Source organism: Argentina anserina, chromosome 5 (assembly GCF_933775445.1).
Source record: "Argentina anserina chromosome 5, drPotAnse1.1, whole genome shotgun sequence".
Lineage (NCBI taxonomy): Eukaryota > Viridiplantae > Streptophyta > Magnoliopsida > Rosales > Rosaceae > Argentina > Argentina anserina.
Window position 1 is genome coordinate 10,582,015 of NC_065876.1, and position 10,789 is coordinate 10,592,803.

The 10,789-nt window shown below is 36.7% G+C and overlaps 2 protein-coding genes across 6 annotated transcripts; one reads left to right on the forward strand and one right to left on the reverse strand.

Annotated features, from left to right (window-relative positions):
• The first annotated feature begins 1,043 nt into the window (after positions 1-1,043).
• Positions 1,044-6,006, forward strand: LOC126793640 (probable glycosyltransferase At5g25310). Of its 5 annotated transcripts, none has more exons than XM_050520223.1 (6): positions 1,044-1,169; positions 1,833-2,497; positions 2,580-2,710; positions 3,580-3,928; positions 4,220-5,172; positions 5,573-6,006. In XM_050520223.1, the coding sequence occupies exons 2-5, from the start codon at positions 2,033-2,035 to the stop codon at positions 4,904-4,906; spliced, it is 1,632 nt and encodes a 543-aa protein (XP_050376180.1). In that variant the 5' UTR covers positions 1,044-1,169; positions 1,833-2,032; the 3' UTR covers positions 4,907-5,172; positions 5,573-6,006. The 5 variants fall into 5 exon arrangements, with proteins under 5 accessions (XP_050376180.1, XP_050376181.1, XP_050376179.1 ...); XM_050520224.1 differs by having other exon boundaries at positions 1,053-1,169; positions 1,820-2,497; positions 5,570-6,006; XM_050520222.1 differs by having other exon boundaries at positions 1,053-1,169; positions 1,820-2,497.
• A 721-nt stretch (positions 6,007-6,727) lies between these two features.
• Positions 6,728-8,461, reverse strand: LOC126793688 (transcription factor WER-like). Its single transcript, XM_050520285.1, has 4 exons — positions 8,244-8,461; positions 8,014-8,143; positions 7,521-7,896; positions 6,728-6,830 (listed from the first exon to the last, which is right to left on the reverse strand). The coding sequence occupies exons 1-4, from the start codon at positions 8,377-8,379 to the stop codon at positions 6,783-6,785; spliced, it is 690 nt and encodes a 229-aa protein (XP_050376242.1). The 5' UTR covers positions 8,380-8,461; the 3' UTR covers positions 6,728-6,782.
• Between the last annotated feature and the right edge of the window lie 2,328 nt (positions 8,462-10,789).

Here is a 10,789-nt window from a genome sequence, read left to right on the forward strand (position 1 = left end):
GGGACGGGATCGGAATTTCCGTTTTTTATGCCCACCCTACCCTAAACCATATGCTAGAAACAAACATTATGGTTGGATCAAATTACACACAATTATAGCCAAAAATACAAGATATTTTCTCAATTTGAAAACCCAACAACATGATATCACAAGAATAGTTGCATCCAAGACATTCGGCTAATGTGATAAACAATAGACCTTGCTGGAAAGCTACTAATCATTATGGCGATAACAAAGGCAGTGCATCAATATGAGAAACACATCCCGACAGTAGAGCAGCAAATGATAGAAAAACTGTAATACTTCTTCATATTTGACTCACTAATATTGAATAGAAAATGAAAAACTGCAAACCACTGCCACAAAGTGTGATAAACTCTACACCAAGCTGAGCATATAAGGGACCAACCATGGAATAACTTTTAATAACGCCCACTGTATATGTGCAATTATAAACCAGCAGCTCAATAGGAACTTATCTCCAACATAGCAGAACCATTGAATCACTTCAGCAACAACATGACCAAACAAATGTTATATATGTTACTATATTACATGTCGAAACAAATGTTGCTCGTATATGGCGTGATCATTTCAATCATATTTTAATATTGCATGAACTGATATTCATTTGTTAGATTTGAAAATCGAGTTATCTAATTAGATATGTTGCAAAGAATATCAAAATTTACGATAGGTAAGAATATAACCACCTACCAAAATTAAACTTTTGAAAAACCATAACGATAGAACAATCGAAGAATGTACTTTGATATCTATGTAACAAATTGTTAAACATTAACCTCAACTAGCAATTCGACGACGTCACAATGATGTGATCCTACCAAAGCCTTGGTTTTCAATGATGACTTTTGTTTAACTTGTTCACATAATAAAGCTTAAAGGCCGAGCAGCGTGGCAGCCATGGCAGCGTGGCTGTTCAGTTTGACCTTTATCATATGAAATGTCATTACTATACTAGTTTGGTCGGTCCAGCCTGATTTTCTTCAATAGTCAATATTCAAATAAAGCTATTCGTATGCCAAAACTCCAGAAACCGTTTAGCGTGTCTCTCTCTCTTCTTCCCTTCTTCTCTCTCTACTCCATTGAAGCTGCCTCAGATCCCATGACTTCTTTCTGGCCTTCTGCTCCACTTCACTGAATCAAAGGTGCGATTTTTACTGTCATTCTTATTGGTTATGTATCAAAAAGGTGCCGACTGCTTAATTTCCAGCACTGGGTTTTTAAAGCTTTGATCAAGAATTGATATATTAATGTGATTTTGCCCAAAGCGCTATGCTTTATGCAAACCAATGTCAAGAGTGATTGATCAAGATGAATACTTTGTAGACTGCTATTGGGTTTTCAACTTTTTTGTGGGGATGAAGATAGAGGATGATTTGGTTTGGTGTTAGTGGTGGGAATTTTAATTTACTAAATTGGGTTTGCGCCAGGCTGTTGATTATAGTGTTTGGTATAGTTGGTTACAACTACAAGTCTATATGGTAAATATTCTAAGTAGTTTTGGTGTGACATTTTAGGATAAAATCTTGCTCCAAGCTTGAAACGTGTTCTGGGCGTTGCTTTTAGATAGAGCCGACTAATGTAGAATTGAATATCAGTTCTAACTGCACAAATTTTTTATGGTTCTCTTATTCTGTTTTGGTTATTTAGATTTTAGATTCTCTGTGCTTTAATGTTCAAAGTTAGTTGCTTTCATCACCATTTCTGCTATGTTTGGACAATGGTTGTAAGCTTTAAGTTGTAACAGCTCCTATAATTTCTTTTCTCACATATCTTCTTCTTGATTCTTTATCAGGAAGCTTCTTCAGACAACTCTTGTGGAGTATGCACCTTTCGGTGGAACGAGGAACTTAAGGCTTGGACATTATAAAGCACCTCAAACTATTGTATTTGGGTGGATGTTGTTAGTTGAGGAGAATTGTCGAATATGAGCACAATATATGGTTTTTGGGACCATCTCTGTTACATGTTCATGTGTTGCAAGATTAAGACCTTGTAGTATAATGAGATGAAAAATTTATTGCAGAGCCTCGCGGTGATTCTAATGAAAGAGTTCTTCCGGCTCTTTGCTGGGTTAAAAATCGACTGGAAAAGGGTAATCTTTGCTGGGGCCTTAATGACAACAGCCGGTGTGATTCTGCAAATGTTTCTACTTACCGATTCACTTGATATGTCGTCCCTCTCTCGACCTATTACAAATGTGTCAGACAAATCGTTGAACAGAATCAGTAGCTTCAATCAGACCATTAGTGAGGACAGAAACAAAAGATTGCAACTCATTTCTACTGATGTTCCCATTGTTCTGGCGAACTCTTCCCTTCAGTTGAACCTCTCAGTTCCAGGTATGCCAGACACTGGCCCAATTCCTACAGGGAGACCAAGAAGGAGAAAGAAAGGTGGAAATGTGGATAACGTGTCCAAGGTTCTACCTCCTCCTGATCCTCCAAGTGTACCTGTGCCTTACCGTTTGCAGGTAGTCATTCCATTTTCCATTGAATTACAGTACAGGAAGATGTTACTAGTTAGTTCTTACTACTCTGTCACATGTATTTTAGAAATTCATTTCATCCTTGACACCCCATGAGGCACTTGTGTATGCGAAGAAAGAGATTGCTCATCCCCCTGAAGTGATTGATGATCCTGATCTGTATGCCCCTGTGTTTCGAAATTTGTCTGTTTTCAAAAGGTAATCTCACGGCGCTGCCACCACTTTCGTTCATCATTCTTGGCTTCTAGTCATTCATTCATACCGATGTGTTGTGTCTTTTGTTTGAGACGTACAGCGGTAAGAGTAGTTGGAAATGAGGTTGTTCAGAAAATTATCTGCATTGCATCTCTTTTGGGTAAAATTTCAGAGATCTTGAAACAAAGTTGATGTCTTCAAACTCAAAAAAAAAAATCATATTATTTATGTCTTCTCTATTAATCTACACTTGATCGCCGTTACTCAGTGACCATATTGAAATTAATTTTAAAATCTTCTGAGACACTTGTAGATGGCTTCTAGTATTAAAGTTTCTGAAAATCTTTGAGGTTCTTATGTTTTTCACTTTTCACAGCCATTAAGGCTTGAACATTATGTAGATTATAGCTTGAAAGAAAAAGAAAAATGATAGTATTACATATACTTTGTTCCATTTTGGAATGTCGTTCATGTTTTTCTATCAATGCTTTTGATACTGTAACACCTTAATTTGCCTCATTTTTCACTGCCATATTGGTATCTGTCCAGATCCTAGTCAATACCTTTTTCTTTTTGCAAAAATGTCTCTAAAGTGCCTATTCACTTCAATTTCACAGCCATTAATGTGTGAAAGTTATCAATATACAATGTGGGAAGAAGATGAGAGATGAAATAATTTCATATGCTTTGTTTCATCTGGAAATGTTATTCATGATATCCCAAATAATGTGTCTCAATGACTTTGCGTACTTCTATCTCTAGTTATCTAACAGTACTCGCCAGAATATCTCTATTATTGGGTTAACTGGACGTCCTTTTCTTACGAAAACTGAAGCATGCTTTGCTGACTCATTAAGTTTCCTAAATTTCAGGAGCTATGAGTTGATGGAACTGATTCTTAAAGTTTACGTATACCATGAAGGGTCAAGGCCCATATTTCATGTACCTCATCTCAATGGAATTTATGCTTCTGAAGGATGGTTCATGAGGTTCATGGAGGGTAACAAGCAATTTGTCACAAGAGACCCAGAAGAGGCTCACTTATTTTATCTTCCTTACAGCATGCGCCAATTGGAGTTGAAGCTTTATGTACCTGGTTCACATCAAATTAAACCACTGGCAGAATTCCTCAGAGACTATGTGAACATGATTGCTGGGAAGTATCCTTTCTGGAATCGCACACATGGTTCAGATCATTTTCTTGTTGCTTGCCATGACTGGGTTGGTACTCTTTGATCCTTTTGAGTTCCTTTGTATGTCTTAAATATATAGTTTGCATTGAAATAGTTAATCTAGGAACTTAAAATACAATTTTCTTTTTGCATCTTTTATTGCACATTTTCTTTGAAATTCTCACTCTATAGTCTAGTTGGAAATGTTTGTTTGTAATTTGAGAATGATTTTGCAATCAAATAACGCTCAGCTTATAGCTGTTTTGTATGAAGATCAACATGACAAGTTCATGCAATTGTTATACTTATCTAAAATCTCTCCTCGTATGATCTTTTGCAGGGTCCATACACTCTTACTCAGCACAAGGAACTGGCTAACAATACGATAAAAGCTCTGTGCAATGCTGACACTTCAGAAGGAATTTTTGTTGCTGGGAAGGATGTTTCACTTCCAGAAACTACTATTAGAAACCCCAGGGTTCCCCTTCGAAATATAGGTGGGTTAAGAGTGTCACAGCGCCCCCTCCTTGCCTTCTTTGCAGGATACATGCATGGTAGAGTCCGCCCGATACTTTTGAAGTACTGGCGGGACAAACATGAGGACATGAAAATCTATGGGCCTCTGCCCTCTAGAATTTCCCGTAAGATGTCATATATCCACCATATGAAGTCAAGTAAATTTTGTATTTGCCCAATGGGGTACGAAGTGAACAGCCCTAGGATCATTGAATCCATATACTATGAGTGTGTCCCAGTGATAATTGCCGATAATTTCCCCCTTCCTTTGAGCGACGTGCTAGACTGGAGCAAGTTTTCTGTTATTGTGGCCGAGAAGGATATCCCCAAGTTACGAGAGATTTTACTAGCTATTCCTATGAGAAGATACATGGCTATGCAAACAAATGTTAAAATGGTGAAGAGGCATTTTCTTTGGAACCGAAGGCCAGTCAGATATGATTTATTCCATATGATTCTGCATTCCATTTGGTTAAGCAGATTGAACCAGATTCAAATCCCAGAATCCTAATATATTTTTGAAGTGCTGAAGAGGGTGTTACCTTCTGAAGATAGGTTTAGTTCGGATGAGGAGCTGATTAGAGCAAGATCAGAGACCAAGGGGAAAGTCCAAGAAGGGGAAGCAACTGCTAATATAATGGACTTCAAACGGCTCAGTGCCTGCAACAGATGTCTTTCTGATTAGTGTCCCAAGTTCTTTGAACTGAAACAAGGATGAGTATTTTGTAGGATGACCAGGGTGGATGCCAAAATGAAATTCTTACTGCAGGTAATCAGGTATGCATTTAATAATGCAAATGGATGCTTAACTATTTGGCTTGTGACTAATAGCTCCAAATTCGCAGTTTTTAAAATTTTATAAGGAGACTGCAATGCTGTTAGCATATGGGTTCTGGTCATATGCTTTGAAAGGGCTCTGCGTCTTTGTGGTTCTTTCTTTATTTTTATTTTTTTAAATTCGGAAAATAATAGGTGAGGGAAAAACAATAGTCACTATTGCATTTTAGGATATAGAAAAGCCACCGCCCTTTGATATGCTAATCAATTGCAAAAGAAAGGAACATAACATCTTATTGATTAGAGTATTTTCTGTACTTGTGCTGAGTTTAGTGTAAGTATATCTGACGTGTAAATTCTGAAATGACTACCTGATAATAAAACATTGATTTGCTAGCAGGAACACGTCATTCGCTGAGTTTCCACAGCTTCTCAGACAAAGCTCTGATGTTCCATCAAATTGATGATCGTTGTTCTCTATACCATATACAGATGACCCTATATACTTCCATTATACAAGTGGAGTTGGCATTATATACTCAATAATTCTTGATACTGAAATGTGAATCATTTAGGAACCTACATTTGGGATATTCAAACAAGTAGTATATACACAGGATATATGTGTTCTCGTTGTGGGGTGATGCAAGTTTGATGTTTTCTGCTTGTACGGATGCTGTCTTCTTTCTGTGAGAATATATATTTTGGAGGAAAGTCTGTAAATGCTGGTGCCGACTTGTAATTCATTTTCGTACAAAATCTTTTCTTAAAACCTTTAATTCATGCTGATCAATAAACATGTATTACAGCCTACGTGATATTGGATTCTTGTGTGTGAACTGATGTGACTTTTGATGCTTTCAAGTTGTATTTCTAGAATCAGTAATGAACTAAACTCCATTTTGGTTGTGTGATACTGTTGCTCTGCTAAAGAATGTCTCTAATGCTTCCTACTTCATCTTTTAACCATTCTAAACTTTTCCTGTCCAACTGTTATGATGTGACAGTACAAGGACATTGTCGTGTCTTCATTTGAACCAGTAATTTTTGTTATGTCCGATGTCAATTATTTTTGGGTCCCAAATCTAGCAGAGGATTTAGAATTTGCGGCTTCTGCCACAACTGATGCATGAGTAATTAATTTGCGACTCTTGCCGTCATCTACCCCATTAAATAAGAGTTGATGTGGCTATAAATTTGAGAACTAAATCACCGTGTGAAGTAGACTTATAGAGGAATGCTCTTACTTTCATAGTTCTGTTAAATATTGTCATTTGACATTGTCAATCATCATATATACAAAGAAATACTTTATGCAAATAGAAATGGCAAATTTTGGTTTGAATATTTTGTACATAGAATCGATCTCACGCAATTCTTCCTCTAGATCCAGAGGGAAGAACTTAAACAAGAGTAAAGACGTAAAGTCATAAACCTCGTGCTTTTAAATAAAAACAACAAAGTTGACTCAAATCTGCTATCTGTAATCTACACCAGCTATGCATGCACCAATTATAAAGGCTTCTTATCTGCAAGAGAAGAGCACTAGCATATGATGAATAAATCACGATGATGAAATGGTGGCCTTGGTTGATCGCTGCTGCTGAATCTTAAGGGCACTTAGATTTCTGCTGACCCTGGCTTTCCTTGGGACTTCCCTATATCATAAAATACTCAATTCTTTAATTATTTTAGCTGAAATTACAAACTTTCAGGAGTTCGATTGGAACAGATAATCATGATCATATAAGCAGTTGTATACTACTCGAGCGTCATTGTGTTCTTGAAGTAAAAATTTCTATAAGAGGCAAGGTGCATATGAGGTCAAAGGGAAAAGGAGGAACCACAAATGGCCGAATGGGACTGTGGGAGTGTGGCTTGCAAAATTGGGAGTGCAAATTTCACTACCAATTAAAAATGACAATTTTTGAGTTGAAGTATGAGATACAGTTTAACATCGTCGATGTATATAACTAGACATGATATGTGCATGTTAAGCTCAACATCAGTGAAGCTTCATATGTTGTTAGCCTGTTAAAAACTTGGAATGACACACGTATATTGCGCGTCCATTTTCAGAGAAATAGCTATCTGCTGTGACTCTGTGGAGTCACAATCAGATTATCCAATACACATCTGCCTCAAGCTCAAATTCTTTGAATATATATAGAGTTGCCACAAAAACAAACACATGCATGTTCAATAACTGAGCACTTATTGTCGTTAACATTGTACGTACACAATAAGAATCAAATTGTCTTCATTTTCCCTCTTTTCTTTGTTTCTTTCTTTTCTTGAAATGGGAAAAGAAAACTCACACTCATTATAAACAATTACATAATGCTCACCTTATTATTAATTTCTCTGTAAGCAGCAGCCATGGGGTCTTCATCAAGCTCAAGAAACTTGTTCACCCACTCCAACCCATACGAACCTTCAGTGGAGAAGTCAAAGAACTCGTTCACATCGAAGTTTCCATCCAAACTTGTTCCTAGTTTTACTCGTTCTTCTTCATCTTTGTCTACTCGAGCACTGCTGCTCTCGTCTACTGTCTTATGGGGAGGAGTAGTGGTCGTAGTACTAGTGGTGCTAGTCTCTTGCGTTGTCGAAGCCAATGTCGGTTTTTCATTCTTCTGCTTGATTTTCTTGCTCAAATGCGAATTCCAGTAGTTCTTTATTTCATTGTCTGTTCGGCCTGGGAGTCTCCCCGCAATCAATGACCACCTACACAAGTTCGACGTGTATACAACTTAAGTTTAGAACGACAATCTTAAAACATAACATCTGCGGTATCATTTAGATAATGCATACGCATGACGATGATGGCCGGGACTAACCCACCTGTTTCCAAGTAGCCTATGAAGACGAAGTATCAAGTCCTCTTCATCCTCAGAGATGTTTCCTCTCTTGATATTCGGTCTAAGGTAGTTCAGCCATCTCAGTCTGCAACTCTTTCCACATCGGTTCAAACCTGCAGCGTTAAAACCACAAACCATTAACCGTGAAGGACACGACGTGAATTGTTTAAGTAGCTAAATCTAGGTATAGCTAGGACTGAAAAGTAGCTAGACCTGCTATGGAAGCCACAGTCTTCCACCTCTTGGCACCATGGATTTCAATGTACTCTGCAAGTTTTCTATCTTCTTCTGCAGTCCAGGCTCCTTTGTTCATAACCTTTTTCGTGGATCCATCGTTCTTTGGAGCCATATCAGTTGTCGCAGAGCAAAAGCTTTGCTAGCCAGAGAGCAAAGATGCTTAAATTGGGTGGTGTTGGAAATTATCAGTTAGATAGTGAGAGAGAAACACTGATGGCTGTTGGTTGATCTATGTCACAGAAGTGAGTATATATATATATATATATATATATATATATGCTGCAGCGCGGCCCCTATTGCTCCCCCCAAAAAAACAAATTAAGGGTCAACAAGTCCATCTCTGATCCATCTACCCTTCTAGAGAGAGAGAGAGAGAGAGAGAGTCTCCCAAGTCCCAAGTCCCAACTACCAGTATCAAAACTTGAGAGAAAGGGAAGTGGCATATAACTATGCTTTCTATTGCCTTTCTGGCCAATGAAGTTGTTTGGCAACTGTGCACTGCCTTCATTTCTGCCTATACTTTATCAGATTATCATCACTATAATGAGATGAATTATTTGTTGTTTGTTTTTGAATGAATGAAAATTGAAAAAGGGTGCTTTTCCTAAAAAACAAGACACTTTCAGAGGAACCCAATATATTCAATGTGTTACATCTAATCATTGATGAATGCATCGGCGATTAAGAGAACAAGTTTGAATATTTTCTTCTAATTTGCCAAGAAAAGAAATGTGTTCTTCTTTGAGAAATAATGAGGAGGCTCTTCATATTTGAAGTATGGTTATAACTTATAACAAACTATAAGTCCTTCGGACATTTTGATGACCTTAATTGAGGAGGTTGGGGATTTGAGTGGGACACATATGGCCCTTATCTTCAGTCTCTATCATGTACCACTTTGCAGTTTGTGATCATATTTTTAACCTTAACTGTTCACAGGTAACCATTATTCTAGTTCACAATGAATCAAGAAGTTAGGTCCATGTGTTACACACATATTAAATTCATCGATGAGAGATGGATTCATATATGCTGGGTGACTTAAAAAATCATGTGAGAGTCTGCAAACAAAATTGTCAGGATATACCTAATACTATTTTCTTGTTTGCTAAGATAAACTAGATTAGAATAGGTGCAGGGCATCCTTATAATTTAAAACCACAATGCCATCATGAAACTCGAACATCAGATTTTTTGTTTCTTCTAAATTATATTGATTTCATCAGAGTTTGAGCTTATATGTTGGGAATTATAACGTGGATATTACAGAAGCTAGGTACGTTCCGATTCGTAAGAATAATCTTTTTCAATTTACGAAGAAGAGTTATGGGGTGAGTAATGAAGCTCAGTAGTTGACCAGATTAGGTATTGCATAAAGAGGTCCTGCATGATCTACGTCCAGATCCACTTAAAGGGAGCCTAATCGGTGGTAGTGGCGGATCCAGGATTTGATCATTGGGGATGTTTGAACTTAACTATAAAAATATAGTGAAAGTAATGAGGCTTACTCTTCTAACGTATATGTGCAAATAACATAAATTAATCAATCAAATATTCATATATTATGTACATCGTAATTCAGAATCATTTACAAAAGCATTCTATTAGCGGTTCGAAAGGTTAAGAACTGACCAACAAAAACTTAATTAAAGATCGTGATTTATTAATAAAGCTTCGGAAAGATAACAATGACAATAATTCAAATTTGAACCTATAGACTAGACCTTATTTTTTTTAGAAATGTAAACCGGACATTTCTTTGAAATCATGAAGAATTTTTTTTTTCAAACGCTTCAGTTTGGACTCAAAATTTATCAGTCTAGTCTAATTGACACCCCTATAGTGCCTACCCCATGCCTACCTCACAAAAAATTGCTAAGTACCATTTTTCTCAACAAATTTATAATTATGGTTATTATAAAAGACATTTGTAATTTATTTGTGAGGTGGGCATGAGGTAGGCACGGTAGGGGTGGGCAACAAATTTTTTCCCACTAATATATATCAAACAAAACGATGTATATAGTCAAAATCTAACACAATCAATACACAATTGAATATATTAACGGCGTAATAGCTAATAACCTAGCTAGCATTTTAGAAGAATATATATTTGGCTGAAGACACGCTATTGCTTAGGAGAATAGTAAAGTATAGAAGGGAAACAAATGAGTAGAGTTGGTTATTTGGTGATGCTTTCGCTAAGAAGAATCTCAAAATCAAAAAATTTAAAACCTAGTTTTTTTTCCTTGTCTTTGACCAATGGGGATGCTTGAGTCACCCCTAAATAAGCCTAAATCCGCCCTTGTTCGGTGGACCGTTATAGTATGAGCCCCAAGGTTCAAAATGTAGTACGTATTGGTAGATCTATTGTTTTTAAAAATAAAAATAAAACAGATATATTTGGGATATTGGAAAAAAAATATTGTTCTTGTTCCGAAATTATTTATTATTTATTATTGAATTACATACAAACAGATACAATTATTAACTTTATCTATCACCAAAATAAGGCTCTAAGT

Bases quoted from the DNA above. Each gene is read 5' to 3' on its own strand.
- LOC126793688 (XM_050520285.1), bottom strand. From the start codon at position 8,379: ATGGCTCCAAAGAACGATGGATCCACGAAAAAGGTTATGAACAAAGGA. The intron at 7,897-8,013 runs GTGGGTTAGTCC...GAACTTGTGTAG, and splicing joins CATAGGCTACTTGGAAACAG to GTGGTCATTGATTGCGGGGA. The intron at 6,831-7,520 runs GTGAGCATTATG...TTTATGATATAG, and splicing joins ACAGAGAAATTAATAATAAG to GGAAGTCCCAAGGAAAGCCA.
- LOC126793640 (XM_050520223.1), top strand. From the start codon at position 2,033: ATGAAAAATTTATTGCAGAGCCTCGCGGTGATTCTAATGAAAGAGTTC. The intron at 2,711-3,579 runs GTAATCTCACGG...CCTAAATTTCAG, and splicing joins AATTTGTCTGTTTTCAAAAG to GAGCTATGAGTTGATGGAAC. The intron at 3,929-4,219 runs GTTGGTACTCTT...GATCTTTTGCAG, and splicing joins TTGTTGCTTGCCATGACTGG to GGTCCATACACTCTTACTCA.